General features: G+C 41.1%; 1 protein-coding gene across 1 annotated transcript in view; it reads right to left on the reverse strand.

The window, feature by feature from the left end:
- The window catches only part of LOC129830611 (uncharacterized), a 248,671-nt gene that overhangs the window by 36,822 nt on the left and 190,968 nt on the right, over window positions 1–20,881 (reverse strand). Inside the window, exons 34-35 of the mRNA XM_055893164.1 lie at window positions 14,469–20,825; window positions 7,241–7,296 (exon numbers count right to left, since the gene is read on the reverse strand). Of these exons, the coding sequence (XP_055749139.1) occupies window positions 7,241–7,296; window positions 14,469–20,825 (6,413 nt within the window). The remainder of the gene's footprint in view (window positions 1–7,240; window positions 7,297–14,468; window positions 20,826–20,881) is intronic.

Here is a 20,881-nt window from a genome sequence, read left to right on the forward strand (position 1 = left end):
TTTATTTAAAGGTATTTCCTGATTCACTGAACAGCTAGAGAGAGGAAGACAGTGGGAAAAGATGTGGAGACTGCTGAGTCAAAAGGCAGTAGATTTGTTTCGAACCTATGCCGACAACCCAGATGTGTGCCAGAGGCTGTGGCATTACCACCAGACCTGCCAGGCCGCTACATCTGTTATCTGATAAGAAACAATGGGAACCACCTATCTGAAGTTGTCTTTCAACAGCCGTAGTATCTGCAAGACACCAGCGGGAAAAACTGGTTACAATAACATCACTACAAACAGATGTTGACCACTTGTAATGACATCATTTCAACTAGTTTTGCCTTCTGGGACTAGTCTGACAGAAACCACAACATACTCTTATGTGTGCAATATAACCAGCAGCTACCAAAGGGAGGTTACATTTTATTGAATGGGCTCTTCATTGTGGCAATTGATTAAATTGGTTATCGCTCTTCATGCAAACATTTGAATGTACCATACACTATCGGACATTCAAAACCATTTTATTTCATTGGCTTATCATGCCATTAAGCCAAATAAGTAATACATCATAAAACTGTAATGTTTTATTTCAAGCCATGCTCCTTGAAAAACTGATATTTGTTTAGTTTAGAGTAATCAACACAAAGCTTAGCATATTTGTAGTTTCTGTAATACACATCATTTCTATTTGTGATACTCAAGGTGCAGGTTAATTCCTGTGAGGGAATTTGGTAAAAGGCTATTTGCATGTACTGTAGGTTGGAAATCTAAAGCATTGCTATGTCATTTCCTTCACTGTGCTGTTTTGAAATCATCCTAGTAGCACACCGAAGGAAGCATTCGATTGTGAATGTCCTGGGTTTTGGTTGGTCCCGTGTACAGTACTAATCTAGAGCCGTAATAATGTCACAAAGGATGGTTCCCTGAGTAGGTGTAATTAAAATGTTTGCACAGAACATTTCGGTAACCCTTTACTTGCAATGCCATTCATGTTTCTGTTTTAGGAATATCTTGTGTGATGTTATTTACTTCCATGTTGTGCACAATTTGTTTATTGAAACACAACTGCACATTTAGATATCAGGACGATAAGGATGACGTTTTGAAAGCAATCAGTGCTCTGTTGCAAGTGACCAGGCATTGTAAACTAAATGAAGGCTTCCATCATGTAAAACCAACACTAACCCCCCCCCCCCCCCCCCCCCCCCCACCATTGTTCTTAATGTTTTGACAGTTAAACAATGGCCTAGGTTGTGTTCATTAGGCACAAAACAGAAGAAAGTGGACTGAAGCAGGGGAGGACTTCCTGGACAAATGATCATTTTCTTTTGGAAGACTTTTTTATTTTTTATTCAGTGATCCAGTAAACACAATTCCATTACAGGACATTTCCGTTTATCACCAAATTACACACTTTGTGGTTCTAGTTTTAGGTAAGCTTCTCTTTTTGCAATAATACAAAATGAAAATGTCTATTTTTTTTGTCAATAAGTGTGTAAAAAGGTATTGCTATTAAACTTTGTCCTTGGTAAACAGAATGGGATTTTGTCATTGACACATTGTACAGATTGTACCCTACACTTATTATAATATCGTTATAGAGTGGTCAAGGATGTGTCGGTGTATGTTTGCTCTTCCCCTTTATTTCAAGGCAGCTGCCTTGCAGTGCAGGATCTGCAGTGCTGCCTGTTTCTTTACACACAACATTTTTGCAGTATTGAAGGTCCCCAAGAACACAGTGGCCTCCGTCATTCTTAAATGGAAAAGGTTTGGAACCACCAAGATAACCCTGAAGGAGCTGCAGGGTTATCTTTGGTCTTTTTAAATGCCCTCCTTGCCTGGTCCGTCAGTTTTGGTGGGCCGCCCTCTATTGGCAGGTTTGTTGTGGTGCCATATTCTTTCCATTTTTTAATAATGGATTTAATGGTGCTCCGTGGGATGTTCAAAGTTTCAGATATTTTTTTATAACCCAACCCTGATCTGTACTTCACCACAAGTTTGTCCCTGACCTGTTTGAAGAGCTCCTTGGTCTTCATGGTGCCTCTTGCTTGGTGGTGCCCCTTGCTTTGTGGTGTTGCAGACTCTGGGGCCTTTCAGAACAGGTGTATATATACTGAGATCATGTGACAGATCATGTGACACTTAGATTGCACACAGTGTGACTTCTGAAGGTAATTGGTTGCACCAGATCTTTTTTAGGGGCTTCATAGCAAACGGGGTGAATACATGTGCACGCACCACTTTTCCGTTTCAGTTTTTTTATTTAGCTTCACCAATTTTGAAGTATTTTGTTCATGTCCATTACATGAAATTCAAATTAAAAATCTATTCAAATTAAAGGTTGGAAAAAATAAGAAAAATGCCAAGTGGGTTTGGAATGATGGAATGAATGCTGGATGTTCTTTAGAAGTTGGGTGTGGACTAGGGAGTTTGGGGGGAGGAGGTGACAGACTACAGACAAACAAAAGGTAAAGGTTTCTTTGGAAGAGCTCCCCACTTCCTAGTCACAGATGAGTTCTAATGAAAATCACAGAGCTGAGAGATCACACTTTAGCAAGGCCGTCTCTCTGATCTGACGGTAGGAACACTCTTGTTTTACATTGACACATCAGCTCCACTGGTGCACAGACTTTCACAAGAATACCACAGCTCTTAAAATCTCTATGATTCGGCTCCGAGTCCGAGTCCAAATTGTCTTATTCTCTGACATCCATAAACCTCATGTCACGTTCCTGACCTGTTTTCTGTTGTTTGGTATGTGTTTAATTGGTCAGGTCGTGAGTTTGGGTGGGTAGTCTATGTTATGTGTTTTCTATGTTGGGTTAATGGGTTGCCTGGTATGGCTCTCAATTAGAGGCAGGTGTTTGGCGTTTCCTCTAATTGAGAGTCATATTAAGGTAGGTTGTTTCACATTGTTTGTTGTGGGTGGTTGTCTTCCGTGTCAGTACATGTTACCACACGGGACTGTTTCGGTTCGTGTGTTCCTGTTCGTGTGTTCCTGTTCGTGTGTTCCTGTTCGTGTGTTCCTGTTCGTGTGTTCCTGTTCGTGTGTTCCTGTTCGTGTGTTCCTGTTCGTGTGTTCTTCGTTTCATGTAAGTTCGTAAGTTTAGGTCTGTTTAGTTCGTTTTGTTATTTTGTATTTCTAAAGTGTTATTTCGTCTTTCGTCGTTTTTGTTTAATAAATCATTATGAATTCACACCCCGCTGCACTTTGGTCCAATCCTTGCTACTCCTCTTCGGATGAAGAGAAGGAGGAAGCCCGTTACACCTCAGCAGTTATTTGGAAGGGAAATTGCGTAATATTATAGAAAGGAGATAAAAGTTGCCCCTGAAAATTAGAGGTTATTGCACAACTATTAAAGACTCCTTAGATACAAGTACAGTGAAAGATTATGGCTAACTTTCAAATGCTACAGTCCAACTCTAGCTGTGGTATCTGGTGGAAATTGCTCTGTCATTTCCTGGTTGCAAAAATTCGACACTGTTCGTTCAATTCCAGTTTTGGAAAAAATAAGAAAAATGCCAAGTGGGTTTGGAATGATGGAATGAATGCTGGATGTTCTTTAGAAGTTGGGTGTGTACTAGGGAGTTTGGGGGGAGGAGGTGACAGACTACAGACAAACAAAAGGTAAAGGTTTCTTTGGAAGAGCTCCTCACTTCCTAGTCACAGATGAGTTCTAATGAAAATCACAGAGCTGAGAGATCACACTTTAGCAAGGCCGTCTCTCTGATCTGACGGTAGGAACACTCTTGTTTTACATTGACACATCAGCTCCACTGGTGCACAGACTTTCACTAGAATACCACAGCTCTTAAAATCTCTAAGATTCGGCTCCGAGTCCGAGTCCAAATTGTGTTATTCTCTGACATCCATAAACCTCAGCAGTTATTTGAAAGGGAAATTGCGTAATATTATAGAAAGGAGATAAAAGTTGCTGTTTGAAGAGCTCCTTGGTCTTCATGGTGCCTCTTGCTTGGTGGTGCCCCAAGCTTTGTGGTGTTACAGACTCTGGGGCCTTTCAGAACAGATGTATATATACTGAGATCATGTGACAGATCATGTGACACTTAGATTGCATACAGGTGGACTTTATTTAACTTATTATGTGACTTCTGAAGGTAATTGGTTGCGTCAGATCTTATTTAGGGGCTTCATAGCAGACAGGGTGAATACATGTGCACGCATCACTTTTCCGTTTCAGTTTTTTCATTTCACTTCACCAATTTGGACTGTTTATATAACCACTATTGTAACATCTTGTGAGGAGTTACTTTCTGTATAAAAACCTTTGACATCTTCCTCATCAAACCTAAGATTGCTTTCTGTGCTGTGTTGACATATCCTGAAAATGACATCTGCTTTAGATTGAACGGTCATATCTCAGTTACCGTTTTCATATCTACAAAAAATAAGCTATCTTCTTTACTTTCAGAGTGCTAGCTGATCAAGGGGTCGAAAATGTAGATATTGCCAGATGTATGTTCACTGTCCGAGGAACAGGCCGTGGAAGCTTTATTGCTGGCATAAATGTCCATAACCAGAGGTAATTAAACTGTTTTGTGTTCTTTTTCTCTCCTCCTCTCTGCCTGTCTTGTTGTACATGGAACCTGTCTCACATGCATTAATTAAAAAACCCTTAAGGTGTCACTCTTTAATCACCCTTTAAGTACAGAGGCGAACCTGACACCTCACCAGCTGTGGCATGTCGGAATGCTCCGAACACCTGTGTCTGAGCCAGACAATGCAGAGGTATGTGTCTGTGTGATATGTGAATGGCTTGACAGATCTTCCTTTAAATTTATCTTCACTAATACAGATTGTTTCTTTTGAGCATTCCAGATTTAGCAGGTGGATAATTTGGAATCTGGAAACACTGACAATGGGGTCATTGTTCCTGACATCCCATGCCCCCTGTCTGAGAATCTTGCTGTGCTGCAACGTCAAGTGAAGACTCCTCATCGTTTGGTCAGGACATATACATGCATGCTCTTCGATTAGTTATGAGTCTCCAGCCTTTTTAGGTGCAGTCCTCCCACACTATGTAGGATATCGTTTTAGCCCCAGTCCCACTCTTGATAATGGCAACATTTTTTTTTTTTTATTGTTGGAAAAGAGAACAACACCACTTAACTGGTATGACGTAAACAAACTGTTTCAGTCACTGAAAGAGTTTTTATGAAACTTAATTTATAAAAAAAAAAAAAATACAATTAAACTTATTGTAAACCGATGGTATTTATTTTCCACAAAGCAACTTTGTTAACTAAGACTTCTCTCTAAAAACAAACCCAACATTTGAACACATAAAACTGATAAATACCATGTAACAATCAACATTATGCAGTATAACAGTGTCAAAACAGTTACACCTGAATAATTGTAACATGTTCACGGCACTACCATTGGACAAACAGCGAACAGGTTCCAAGTTCAGAGGTGAACCTATAGTACGTTCTAATAATGCAGTGATCTATGAAACACTCTCCCGTTACAGAAGAGTCCAAGAACCCATAGGTGTCATATGGCTCCTGACGTGACTTTCTCTCCCCATTTAAATTATCGAGAGGTCTCCTTTACAGATCCACAAATACTGAACTTTGTCGTGTCAAAAAATAAAAATGAGCAATTGCAGAACTGAAAAATCCCATAAATGTACATTTTAATAAAACCTTCCATCCCTCGCTGCATACAAATAACAATTTACACTTCTATTGCGCAATCTGTAATGCTTCTATAGCTAGGTTTCCATCCAATAGTCTACAGATTTTTATGCAAATATAAAAAAATCTGTATAAGGGAAATATGCGCATTTTACACCAGTGGTATGTTTCCACCAAGTTGACTTGTTTGCGCATAAAATCAGTGCGTGATGATGTAGTGCACACAAAATAAACTTTTCACTTAAGTTTTCATGTACTGAACAAAAATCTAAAGTTCAATGCGTTTATCACATTTTCAACTGATAGTTCTGTCACAAACTGTTGTGTTAAATAGCAAATGTGCCTACTCTACTCTTGGCACATGCGCTCTAGATAACAGTTAGCTGAAACAGACCATAACATCCACCAACCAATGACATAACAAGCCAGGAATTGTGTGGGGGCAGTCATGCATGTCAGAGAGATGGGTGGGGAGAGAAGTCAACCTTGCTGTCTTCACCAGGTCAGTTACACCTTTCATTATACGATTCTATCATTGGGTGCCTGAAGCAAATCTTTTTTTACTTATCTCTGACAGTGACAAGTTCTATCATGTTTCTGACTCTGGGGCATTTAGACATTCCTGAAATATTGGCTTCTCTTATGTCTTCTCTCATTTTATAAGAAAATCATTCAGACATTTCAGAATTAGAGTCTTTTTAATCCAAGTACAAGCTAAACTGAGGACGGTTGAACATAATCACTTGTGGAACGTTTTAACAGCAGTTGCAAGTGATGAAGGTTGTGATTGATTGTCTGGCACAATGGAGAGAAAGTTCCATCCAACATGGGTGTGTGGGAGGGACCGGTGGAAACTAGTGTTCACTTCTGATGTGAAAGACCTCTCTGTGATAACACTTAAGAGCCACTCTAAGTCTTTCATTTTCAAGGGAATCAGCACCAGGCTGATGTCATTGCCTAGATTCATGGCACTCTCTGGGTACAGACGTGGTGTGTTGGCCATGCGCCTGACATCTTTCTCACATGAATCGTGCCACACATTTCCTGTAGGACTACTGGATTTCTCAGGCCATTATGACTATAATGTCCATCATTTAGGTACATTGCCAGGTCGCAATTGTAAATGAGAACTTGTTCTCAACTTGCCTACCTGGTTAAATAAAGGTGAAATAAATAAATAAATAAATTCAATGTACAAGTTGTAAGTGTAGTTTAGGTACACAATAGCTATTTTAGGATAAATTAGTGTATAGTGATATTCATTTGTTTCAAATGTATATTCAAGACGCACAAGTCACTGACCTTCCACCACTTGAGGGTCTCTGTTGACATTGCTCTCGGACAGCAACATATGGATAGAATAGTTAAAGTGCTTATCAAACCATTCAGAGATGTTAGTCTGGGTTACACCGTGTCTGCAGGCAGTGTCTGGTAACAGATTCCGCTAGTGTGGTTCGACTGAGTATGTTCTCGACTTTGACTAAATACTGTTTGTTGCAAACATCATACAGCAACAAACCAATAGGACAATGACCAAAAGGCATTTCACTATAGAGTCTTTTTCTCAATATGAGCTGCATTGCTAGACCTCAAGCAGTTGATGAGTGATATTTCCGGATGGGCAGCGATGATACCTATAGCTCCCTGTAAACAAGAAATTGTGAAAAGCAAATATCACATATAGTTTAGTTGAATTTCAAAATTCAGTAAATCCATGTGGTTGGTGCATGATGCCCTGTACAAAACAGTGTTTAACACATCTGCAAGAAAAACAGAAGCATGATAACCATCTGAGACAATATTTTGTGCTTTCCACTTGATTAGCATACTACAGGGGTGGACTGGGACCAGTCCTGTTGTTATTGGGCAACTAAACTTATCCATTGTGCCAGTATTCATGATCTAGTCCGTGTGTTATCGTCCAGTGTGTTTGTGTTTCTCTGCTAGAGATTATGTTTCTCGGTCTTTAAATCATAATTTAAAAAAATTAAGATATGCTGTGCTAGCACACATAAGCATACACTTCCTAAAATAATTTGTAGGACTTGTAGGAGACTAAATTCTACCAATAACCACGTTTTCATCCACAGTTTTTATGCGAATAAAGTTATACTGTATAAAAACGAATCACGACAGCTGTGACGGAAACAGGAAGTTTCGGTACAATTTTTTGTACGTTTCGGTACAATCATTTGTTCATTTGACATGGTGCAACCTTTTTGTGTGGGTAGCCTGCAAAGTTCTGTCATACTTTCCGAGTCTATGCCCAAACAGTTCGAACTTCTAATTTTAAAAATTAATCTCTCCAGAAATAAGTCTCTCACTGTTGCCGCCTGCTACCGACCCCCCTCAGCTCCCAGCTGTGCCCTGGACACCATCTGTGAATTGATCGCTCCCCATCTAGCTTCAGAGTTTGTTCTGTTAGGTGACCTAAACTGGGATATGCTTAACACCCCGGCAGTCCTACAATCTAAGCTTGATGCCCTCAATCTCACACAAATCATCAAGGAACCCACCAGGTACAACCCTAAATCCGTAAACATGGGCACCCTAATAGACATTATCCTGACCAACTTGCCCTCCAAATACACCTCTGCTGTCTTCAATCAAGATCTCAGCGATCACTGCCTCATTGCCTGTATCCGCCACGGGTCCACGGTCAAACGACCACCCCTCATCACTGTCAAACGCTCCCTGAAACACTTCTGCGAGCAGGCCTTTCTAATCGACCTGGCCCGGGTACCCTGGAAGGATATTGACCTCATCCCGTCAGTTGAGGATGCCTGGTCATTCTTTAAAAGTTACTTCCTCACCATATTAGACAAGCACGCTCCGTTCAAAAAATGCAGAACCAAGAACAGATATAGCCCTTGGTTCACTCCAGACCTGACTGCCCTCAACCAGCACAAAAACATCCTGTGGCGAACTGCAATAGCATCGAAGAGCCCCCGTGATATGCAACTGTTCAGGGAAGTCAGGAACCAATACACGCAGTCAGTCAGGAAAGCAAAGGCCAGCTTTTTCAAGCAGAAATTTGCATCCTGTAGCTCTAACTCCAAAAAGTTCTGGGATACTGTAAAGTCCATGGAAAACAAGAGCACCTCCTCCCAGCTGCCCACTGCACTGAGGCTAGATAACACGGTCACCACTGATAAGTCCGTGATAATCGAAAACTTCAACAAACATTTCTCAATGGCTGGCCATGCCTTCCACCTGGCGACTCCAACCTTGGCCAACAGCCCCGCCCCCCCCGCTGCTACTCGCCCAAGCCTCCCCAGCTTCTCCTTTACCCATATCCAGATAGCAGATGTTCTGAAAGAGCTGGAAAACCTGGACCCATACAAATCAGCTGGGCTTGACAATCTGGGCCCCCTATTTCTGAAACTGTCCGCTGCCATTGTCGCACCCCCTATTACCAGCCTGTTCAACCTCTCCTTCGTATCATCTGAGATCCCCAAGGATTGGAAAGCTGCCGCTGTCATCCCCCTCTTCAAAGGGGGAGACACCCTGGACCCAAACTGTTACAGACCTATATCCATCCTGCCCTGCCTAGCTAAGGTCTTCGAAAGCCAAGTCAACAAACAGATCACTGACCATCTCGAATCCCACCGTACCTTCTCCGCTGTGCAATCCGGTTTCCGAGCCGGTCACGGGTGCACCTCAGCCACGCTCAAGGTACTAAACGATATCATAACCGCCATCGATAAAAGACATTACTGTGCAGCCGTCTTCATCGACCTGGCCAAGGCTTTCGACTCTGTCAATCACCATATTCTTATCGGCAGACTCAATAGCCTCGGTTTTTCTAATGACTGCCTTGCCTGGTTCACCAACTACTTTGCAGACAGAGTTCAGTGTGTCAAATCGGAGGGCATGTTGTCCGGTCCTCTGGCAGTCTCTATGGGGGTACCACAGGGTTCAATTCTCGGGCCGACTCTTTTCTCTGTATACATCAATGATGTTGCTCTTGCTGCGGGCGATTCCCTGATCCACCTCTACGCAGACGACACCATTCTGTATACTTCCGGCCCTTCCCTGGACACTGTGCTCTCTAACCTCCAAACGAGCTTCAATGCCATACAACACTCCTTCCGTGGCCTCCAACTGCTCTTAAACGCTAGTAAAACCAAATGCATGCTTTTCAACCGTTCGCTGCCTGCACCCGCACGCCCGACTAGCATCACCACCCTGGACGGTTCCGACCTAGAATATGTGGACATCTATAAGTACCTAGGTGTCTGGCTAGACTGCAAACTCTCCTTCCAGACTCATATCAAACATCTCCAATCCAAAATCAAATCTAGAGTCGGCTTTCTATTCCGGAACAAAGCCTCCTTCACTCACGCCGCCAAACTTACCCTAGTAAAACTGACTATCCTACCGATCCTCGACTTCGGATATGTCATCTACAAAATAGCTTCCAATACTCTACTCAGCAAACTGGATGCAGTTTATCACAGTGCCATCCGTTTTGTTACTAAAGCACCTTATACGACCCACCACTGCGACCTGTATGCCCTAGTCGGCTGGCCCTCGCTACATGTTCGTCGTCAGACCCACTGGCTCCAGGTCATCTACAAGGCTATGCTAGGCAAAGTGCCGCATTATCTCAGTTCACTGGTCACGATGGCTACACCCACCCGTAGCACGCGCTCCAGCAGGTGTATCTCACTGATCATCCCTAAAGCCAAAACCTCATTTGGACGCCTTTCCTTCCAGTTCTCTGCTGCCTGCGACTGGAACGAATTGCAAAAATCTCTGAAGTTGGAGACTTTTATCTCCCTCAACAACTTTAAAAATCTGCTATCCGAGCAGCTAACCGATCGCTGCAGCTGTACATAGTCCATCTGTAAACTACCCACCCAATTTACCTACCTCACCCCCATACTGCTTTTATTTATTTACTTTTCTGCTCTTTTGCACACCAGTATCTCTTCTTGCACATGATCGTCTGATGATTTATCACTCCAGTGTTAATCTGCTAAATTGTAATTATTCGATTTATTGCCTACCTCATGCCTTTTGCACACGTTGTATATAGATTCTCTTTTTTCTACCATGTTATTGACTTGTCTATTGTTTACTCCATGTGTAACTCTGTGTTGTTGTCTGTTCACACTGCTATGCTTTATCTTGGCCAGGTCGCAGTTGCAAATGAGAACTTGTTCTCAACTAGCCTACCTGGTTAAATAAAGGTGAAATAAAATAAAAATAAATGAATTATGCTAGAAATGGTGGTGGAAACTCATTTATTTTTTTTCAAATATGAATATAATAACCATTATATTGGGCTCCCGAGTGGGCAGCGGTCTAAGGCACTGCATCTCAGTGCTAGAGGTGTCACTACAGACCCTGGTATGATTCTAGGCTGTATCACAACCAGACGTGATTGGGAGTCCCATAGGGTGGCGCACAATTGGCCCAGTGTCGTCTGGGTTTGGCCGGGGTAGGCCGTCATTGTAAATAAGAATTTGTTCTTAACTGACTTGCCTAGTTAAATAAAGGTAAAATAAACATCAATGTAAATTTGGAGTTGTGATGATATGGTGTGTGGTCCTCCCACTACAACTCGGGAAACCATGCAATTTATTAGGCTACAGATTAAATAATTTATGATGAACTTCACAAGGTGGTGAAAGTGCACAGTGATGAGTTTGATGCTCCTTCCAATAAATATCGAGGGTCTTATTCTGGTGACATGATGATCGATGCTTGACGGCCGTTTGACAAATACAAATATTCTCGCTCTAATTCATAGTAATCTCATAATGTAGACTAGCCTGCCCATACAGCCTACTCTCACTGTATCTGCGAGCTGTTGGCTAGAGAGCACGTGCCAAGACTCCGGTAGGCACATTTGCTATTTAATGCAACGTTTTTTGTGACAAAACTATCGGTAGAGTCAAAAATGCAATGGAAATAGATTGAACTTTAGATTTTTATTTGGTACATGAAATCTTCAAGTGAAAAGGTACATTTTGGGTGCATATGTCATCATGCACTGATTTGTATCGGCAAGAAGTCAGTTTGGTGGAAACACCACTGGTGGGAAAATGCACATATTTTCTTCATGCTGATTTTTTAATATTCACATGAGAATCTGTCACCAATTGGATGGAATAGTATCCCCTTTTCTAACACCTCATTTGACACTGTGACATCAGTAAATGACAAAAGGATTAGATAAGATGTAAACTATGTGGCTTAATTTCACTTGTGCTGATGTAAAGACAGAAGAGTTCCACACCTTTGTATTGTATTATTGTCTCTATCATTAAATAATTCAGAAGAATTAGAAAGCTATTAAGAGCAAGTGAGTTGTGTATAGTGTTTTGTGAGGACAATAAATTACTGGAGGTGACAACTGTCTAAGAGCAATGCATTCAAACCTTAAAATACTGATTCTCCAATTACATCCATAAAGCCCTTATTCTTGTGTTGAATTCCACTGAATTAAAGCTACAGTGTAACTTATTGGGAGAGCTGACAAAATACACATAGAAATTTGAGTTATATATCTATCATTCTCATTGAAAGCAAGTATAAGAAGCGTTAGCTCTGTTCAATGTGTGCTATTTCTATGCTTCCCATTCTAAAGTTTCTTTTTTGCATCTTTTACTTTCGGTTTTGTACACCGGCTTCAAACAGCTGAAAATACAATATTTTGGTTATGAAAAATATATTTCGCAGCAGTTTACATGGTACAATGATTTTCTACACAACACTTCCTTGTTTTGTCGAATAAACTGAAATTAGGCAAATAATTATACATTTTAGCAACCAGGTAATGGTGGAGCGATTTCTGCATAGTGCATCTTTAAATAAAGATTTGTTTGGAGTGCAAAAATCTTCACTCGAACATAAAAAAATACTCAAAAGACATTGCATTTCATATTGATACCTCATAAGTTTATTTACATTCTTAAGGTGTTAACATTCAAATACAATGTCACCCTTTCAATACACCATTTTAACCATGCCTGAACACCCAACTTTAAAGTACATCCTTCAAACCATTTTAAAAGGCTTCACAACGAAAAAATGGATGCAACTATTTATATTGCATCTTTTCAACCAAGTTTGTACAACATGCAAAGCAAAAATAAAATGTATCATATGAAAATATAATGAATATTGAGATAGAACATGACAATTTACAAAGGAAAGTACTTCTAAGGAAGAAAAAAAAACAAGCAATTGTGTTGGGAAATATGAACACTGGTTCACGAGGCAACAAGTGACGACGCTAAAATATATTCTCCAAATATGTAGAATACAGTCAGTAAAGATTGTCTTATACATTTCAAAACTGAATATTTTTTTGTGATAAACATTTATTTCAATCTTAGCCTTGTACAAATGTTCTTAGTTTAATCTAGTGAAATAAAAGAGTATTGATGCGGTATGAATACTGTATGACCTCCATGAACTTGGGAAATACCTGATAACAACCATATCATTTTTCCAGTTGTGAATCACTCAATTTACAGTATTATTCACACCTTGTTGTCTGTGCAACCCTTTCATGCATTGAATATGCAGGCACTAACGAAAACATTACAATACAGGTGGTTAAGGCTGTTACCATATGAGATCAGATATATTAGTATGCAGGTGTAAGGTAGAAGCAAGGCAGTACAATGATTCATTATATTTTGCATTTAAACATCAACATCTGCCTTTTCAGAGTTATTTGTTAATAATTGTCTGAAAAATAAAAAGGCTAAAATGAATTATGTAAATGTATCTCGGTGTAGTCTTAAGTGTGAACGTTAACGTTTATTTCAGCTAAGTTCTTCGTTTTGACTTGAGGGTCTCAGGAAAACATAGGCTTCAACAAAATGAAGAAAAAATTACTTTAAGATTTGTGTCTGGCAAAAAAAATATAAATAATAATAGAAAAGATTTAGTCACTTCTTTTTCAAAAAAGTCTAGAGAAGCAATGGTTCTGCTGAGAAGTTATTTCAGCTTGAGATGAGACCAGGGGTGTCCAATGGTGTTTCATGGTGATGTGGGGCATCTTTTACTTCAAGTATGTTGGTCCATGTTTTATTATGTTGGGATTGCCATCCTTGGAATGCTCTCTCCATAAGGATGCTTGACTGTATAAAGACTGCATAGTTTTAACTGTTTGGTAGTCCATTGTATATAACAAGCAGGGGATAGGTAGAATCCAGACATTGGCACAGTCTAGCAAAGATAAGAAAATATTTTGAAGCTTGGTTTTCTTGAAGCATTTGCTCCAGTGTTATAATAATTCATTGTTCTGTGACTCCTTATTCTGCTCTGCAGATTGGAAGCTTTTGTATCTATTTCTAGATATTCTAAATGTCCTCCTACCAAATAGTTTAAACAGCTTTCACATCTAATTTGGTTTGCTATAAAAATTGATACTTTAACCTAGATACTTTCTTTGATGGAATTTAATAGAATCAAAATATATTTTTAACCCAAGTCAGAAAATGTTAATTACAATTAATAACAAGCTGACTTAAAAATAGAACATTTTCAATATGTCTAATATTGAAAACGTTATTATCAATATAATTGTAGTTGCTAAAAATAAAAATATAGTTTGAATACAGTCAGCTCTTCTGTATGTAAGCATATAACTAATGCAAAAAACAATTGACTTCTCAAACATAATACAAAAGAGAGCAACTTAAAATGTACTTTGAAAATGTAAAACTGAATAAAATATTGACAAAATTAACTTAAAGCCAGCTAAAATATTTACAATATATTGCTGAAAAGCCCCATAATAACCACATGCAGAGCAGAATAAAGGTAGACTATTTTTCTAATAAGAATTAGGCAACTGGGGAGTAATTGGTTTGTATTGTGGTAAATATTCTCTCTTCAGAACTGCAGTTCCTGCCCATTGCTAGTGATGTCAGGGCCTGTGCTAGCTCATCCATACTAAGTCCGCTTTGTAATCCTGCATTATATCTGCGCCCATAGCTTGTGGAGCTGAAGGATGAGGAAGAGAAATTAGTGGAGAAGCCAGAACCTGTGGCATCAAAGCTCCCTCGTCTGGAGCCTGACCTGGAGCCAGTTCTTGAGTCGGGCCGGGAACCGGATGCTGACCCAGAACCGCTAACACTGTAAGGACTGTAAAGGCCTTTACTTGACTGAGAAGAGCCTTCCAACAGACGCAGACCAGAACCCTCCTCAATCATGCTTCTATCCATGGCATCCTTGTATGAGATCTTAAGCTTCGTCTTGGGGCAGGTGAGGTATTTGGAGTATCCACTGATATCCCGTAGCTTCTGTGCAGTACGTGCATCTAGGGTGCCCTTGTTGACAGCAACGTCCAGTGGAACTCTGCCATTGACCTCTGGTTCTATCAAACCACCAGTTAGATATTGTACTTCTAGGAATCTCTGACCCGCCTCAAAGTACAACCACCCCTTTTTTAATGCTTGTGCAGCAGACATTTTTGTTTTGGTTCGGGGATCCTCAAATCCATTGAAGGCCTTCTGTGCCAGGTTGATTCGGTCAACCATGATCTTATCCACAAGTCCCATGTTCACTGCATCTGCAACTGAGAATTTCTCTCCAGTATTTGGATCAATGATGCCACCAGTGGAAGCCTGAGCCTCCAGCAATCTTTGACCTGTGATATTGTCCACAAGATTTCTGTGCATGGCTTCTGTGACTGACACCTTATCCAATGTGTCAGTATCCAGTATTCCAGCCACAGGGCCGGTTTCTTCTGTTGGGTCATTCCATATTGTTGCTGGGGGTTTGATAGAGGGGGCTGAACTATTGGAGTGAGATGATGTGGACCCAAAGGAGGATGACCTAGATCTGGTGCCACTTATGTTTCCGGACAGCATGTCCGCAAACTCTGTGATGGACAGAGTGCCAGCACGGTACTGATCCAGAGCAGACTGGTCAATGAGGCCCTTTGTGGTGGCATCATCAATATCATACTGTTGGCCAGTCCTTCTATCAATGATCATGGACTTCACAACACCATCAGATGAGGAGATAGTAATCTCCTCCCACTCACACTCCTGCTCTGCAAGCTCCGTGTAAGTCTGGTGATCTATAAGTCCTTTGTGATATGCCTCATACACAGACATCTCTTTGCCTGTCTCTGGGTCAACAATGACTACTCTACGTTTACGCACAGACGATTTGGAGGATGTCTTCCTCTCACGTTTCTTTTCTTTTAACAGCAAAAGTGCAAGTCCAGTTTCCGGGTCAATCAGGCATCGCTCCATCAGCTGCAGGTAAGTGAGGTTCTCCTCAGTGTTAGGGTCAAAGAAGCCTTTAGTGTCATCAGATGGGTCTGTAAGAATGCCATTCATCTCCTCATCAAACAAACCACGTGTGTAGGCCATCTCAACTGGCAAGCGGTGACTCTCTTCTGGATCAATGATCCCACCAGTGGCAATTTGGGCTTCCAATAGTCGAATGCCGTGTTCTTTCAGAATGAGACCCTTTTTCATGGCCTGGAATAGAGAGATGGTCTTGCCAGAGTACGGATCCCTGTAGCCTGTAACGGCACGCTCAGCAGAGATGAGCTTGTCTTTGAACTCTGAACCAACGACTCCCATTTTAACAGCTTCACCAACATTCAGCTTCAGGTTCTTTATTGGGTCAATTATATATCCTGTTGCTGCTTGAGCCTCAAGAAGTTCAAAGGCTGTCCCGGGTCTTATCATGTTCTTTTTCATTGCTTGGTAGATTGACAGGCGGTCTTTGCTAGATTCTACATATACTCCGGCAATGCAGCTTGTGCCCTCAAGGTACTTCTTCACTTCTCGGCTGACCTCTTCTACTGAGATAAGGCCTTCAGTGAGATCATTGTATGTCTTTTGGTCAATAATCTGCGAACAAAGCAGCTCATCCAATGTCACTTTCTTTCTGAGACCCTTAAAAAGCAGCCTTCTGTCTGCCATTGAAAGTAATCGCAGACCACTCTCTTTATCAACTTTGCATCTCTTCAGCAGTTGGGCATAGGTCTGTCTCTCCTCTGTGGTTGGATCAACATAACCTTTTACATCACAGTTTGGATCAGTGATCCTGTCATATGTTTCCTTATTGATGTACCCGCGTTGCATGGCAACATCTGTGGGAAGGTGGAAGTAGTATTCTGGATCCATAAGGCCTCCAGTGGAAGCCTGGGCTTCAAGGAGCCTCAGGGCATAGTCCTCAGGAACAAGGTATTTTTTCATCGCTTGGAAGAGAGAGATTACTTTTCCACTGTAAGGATCCTTGTAGCCAGTGACTGCCCTCTCGGCAGAAAGAAGTTTGTCATGGATTTCAGGGCCGACTATCCCTTTGCGCACAGCCTCGTCAACAGTTAGCAATTCATCTTTCACAGGGTCAATGATGAATCCTGTTGCTGCTTGGGCCTCCAGGAGACTGGTAGCAAAATCAGGCTTAATGAGACCTCTCTTCAATGCCTGGTAAATACTGACCTTAGAGGGGGAGTCTGAGAGGATTCCAGCAATACTGCCAGTGCCAAACAGATACTGCTTTACAGATGGCATTTCCATAACCTCACGGATAGTTTTCTTCTCTTGCTTTAACAGATTGTATGTTTGAAGGTCGATAATGCGAGAACTGTAGAGCTCCTCAATAGTGACTCTTCGTCTGATCACATCACAGGACATGCTCTGCTCTACTTTCAGTATCTCCCTTTGTTCAATGATTTCAATGACGATGATGATCATTCTCTCCTTTGTGATTTGCCCACGGCGATACTGTTCCAGGAGCCTTAGCTTTTCCTCCTCAGGGAGCAGGTTTGAGATCATGACATCCCATAGGGTCATTACCTTCCCTCCATAGGCCTGATGAGGGATATCCACTTGACTGTTACTCAAGTCTGTCCGTGCCTGTTCTTCTGTGTATACGTAGGACTTTTCCACTGGACTTTGAGCTTCAGCCTTTGATAGCGGCAGAAAGCACAGACCGGTATCTGGGTCCCTTATGCATTTCTCTTGCAGTTGTTTATAGGTGTAACTTTCATTAGTGTTGGGATCAACGAAGGCTTTGCTATCCCCTGAGGGGTCAGTAAAGGTCTTAGCCATCTGCTTATTGAAATAGCCACGTTGGAAGGCCACATCATTTGGAACACGGTGGCTGCTGACTGGGTCAATAATCCCTCCTGTGGCCATCTGAGCTTCCAACAGGGGAATGGCATGTTCTCGTAGCACAAGCTCCTTCTTCATGGCCTGGAAGAGGGAAATAATGTTGCCTGTGTATGGATCTCTGAAACCAGTCACTGCTTTCTCAGCTGAAAGAAGTTTCTCATGAACCTCAGGACCAACGACTCCTGCTTTCACAGCATCATCCACAGTGTACCTCTGGTTTTTGACAGGATCGATAATGAAACCAGTTGCTGCTTGTACCTCGAGTAATGCAAGACCTGTATTTTGTCTCAATATATTTTTCTTCATTGCTTGATAAATGCTAACCTTTTCCTTTGAGTCACCCATATAGATGCCTGCAATCTGTCCATCTGTTCCTTGCAAGTATTTCCTGACTGAGTCCATGTCACTGATTTCTTTCGGCTTCTTTTCGCCCTGTTGGAGTTGATCATATGTAGCTTTATCAATTATTTTGGATTCAAACAATGAGCTGGCTGTGACAGGTACTCTAAGACCTTTAAAGCTGGCCTGTTCTTTTTCCTGTTTCTTGGTCTCCTTTTTATCAACCATTGTGACAAGGATTGTAATAATTCTTTCAATAGTCACTGTTCCAGTTCTGTACTGTTGAATCAACTCGATTCTTTGTTCCTCTGTAATATATTCAGAGTGTATGATCTCCCAAATAGTGACTTTCCTTCCTTTGAAAGGTCCATACTGCAGCTCCATTGTTGCCTGATTCAAGGCATCTTTGATCTGGAACTCAGTGTATTGATGATCCTCTTTTGACTTTTGTTTCTCTTTTGACTTTTGAATTGCTTTCTCTGAGAGCGGAAGAAATGGAAAACCAGTCTCTTTGTCAGTGACACATTTTTTCATGAGTTGTACATAAGATGCATTCTCCCACATGTTAGGATCAAAGTATACTTTAGTTTCATCAGTGTTGTTGCTCAAGGTCTTGTTCATTTCTTCTTCAAAATATCCACGTTTACAGGCAACATCATGTGGGATGCGATAACTTTTGACTGGATCAATTATACCTCCAGTTGCAAGCTGAGCCTCTAGCAGACGGATACCCTGGTCTTTCTTAATAAGGTCTTTAAACATTGCCTGAAATAGGGATACATTCTTTCCAGTGTAGGGATCTTTGTAGCCATTAACAGCTCTCTCTGCAGACAGAAGTTTTTCATGCATCTCTGGACCAACAAGACCTGATTTAACAGCCTCGTCCACAGTGAGCTTCTGATTTTTGACAGGGTCAATTATAAATCCAGTCCCAGCTTGAGCCTCAAGAAGAGTCAATGCAGTCTCGGGAGAGAGCATCTGTTTCTTTACGGCTTGATAGAATGGTATTTTCTCCTTGGTTGACTCAACGATCACTCCAGCAATGCTAGGTGTTCCTCTTAAGGCTTTCTTAACACACTCCATCTCAGAGATTTCAATGACAGTTGTTTTGCCATTATGCAATTTGTTGAACAAGTCTTTATTGATGATATTTGATTCTAGAAGTTCAGCTGCAGTGACAGGAGTCCTCAGACCATCAAACACAATTTCATTCTTCTTCTCTTTGTCTTCCACAACACTAATGACAATTTTGATACATTTTTCTATTGTGATTTTTCCGGTCTTATACTGATGAATCAGATCCTTCCTCTGTGGCTCTGTAAAATACTCTGAGTTAATGATTTCCCAAATGGTCACAGTCTTTCCTTGGAATCTTCCAAATAGAACAGAGATATTTGCTTTAGTGAGTACATCTTTAGTCTCTTCAGTTGTGTAGGTCTTGTCACTTTGTGCAGCGCTCTCTGTGATTGGTAACACAAGTAGGCCTGTCTCTGCATCTGAGGTGCACCTCTCCAATAGTTGCTGATAAGTGAGGCTCTCCTGAGTGCTTGGGTCAATGAATAACTTTGAGTCAGCAGTAGGGTTTGATAAAGTTCTGTTCATCTCAGAATCCAATTGGCCCTGCTTATAGGCTGTCTGGAGTGGTACACGGTGACTATTGACAGGGTCAATTATTCCACCAGTTGCAATCTGAGCATCCAGAAGTCTAACGGCCTGGTCTTGTTCAATCAGACCCTTTTTCATGGCCTCAAAGAGTGAGATTTTGTCTCCAGTATAAGGATCTTTGTAACCAGTAGCTGCTTTTTCTGCAGAAAGCATTTTGTTATGGAGTTCTGGACCTATTAATTCCTCCTTTACAGCTTCATCCACAGAGAGCATTCTGTTTTTCACTGGATCAATGAGGTACCCAGATGCTGCCTGAGCTTCAAGGAGCATTGTGGCAGCACCAGGAGAAAGTTTATTCTCTTTCATGGCCTGATACACACTCATTTTCTGCTTGGCTGGGGTCAAGACTCCGCCAACACTATTTTTGCCTTTGAGACATGTTTTCACCTTCTCGGTCTTGCTCAGGTCTTGCACTGTGGTTTTCCCCGTTTTCAGCTTGTCAAAGTCCGTTTTGTTCAGTATACCAATGTCATGGAGCCTGCTGGCAGGAACCTTGTCCCTAATCCCATCAAAAGCAAATGGTGAATCTTTGTTTTTCTTTGCACCATCTACTACTTCAGACCCATTGAATACTTTATTTGTAGTCCCCACCATTGTCATTGCAATTAGCTGATCTTCAGGGACCTCATCAGTTTGAATCTCCCTTTCTTTAGTGTGGGGTGTTACTGACTTTTTAGGTGTAGAAAGTTGCTGCAGCTTCTCACGAAGCTTTGTATTCTCCTCATTCAACAAATTCTCTTGTTCAAGCCTTTTATTTTCAAGATCCTGCATCTCTTTCTGCTTATTGCACATCTCCTCCTCAGCATCCTTCTGCTTTTTCAAAACGGCATCCATGGTAGCCTGGAGTTTCTTCTTCTCCTGTTCCATCTGCTTCCTTTGATGATCCTGCTCATCTTTGAGGGCTTTGGCCTTCTTGACCTCATCCTCAAACTGTTTCTCAAGCTTATTTTTCTCTTCCTCAATGAGCTTTTCTTTTTTCAGCAACATTTCTTTTTCTGTCAGGATAGTCTGCTCAATAATTATCTTTTCCTTTTTAATTTGTTTTTGTTGGGCATTGGCCATCTAATTTGGGGAAAAAATAAAGAGAAAATTAATACAACTTTAAAGACATTTTTGCA

The sequence above is a fragment of the Salvelinus fontinalis genome, chromosome 32 (genome assembly GCF_029448725.1).
Source record: "Salvelinus fontinalis isolate EN_2023a chromosome 32, ASM2944872v1, whole genome shotgun sequence".
NCBI classification, from domain to species: domain Eukaryota; kingdom Metazoa; phylum Chordata; class Actinopteri; order Salmoniformes; family Salmonidae; genus Salvelinus; species Salvelinus fontinalis.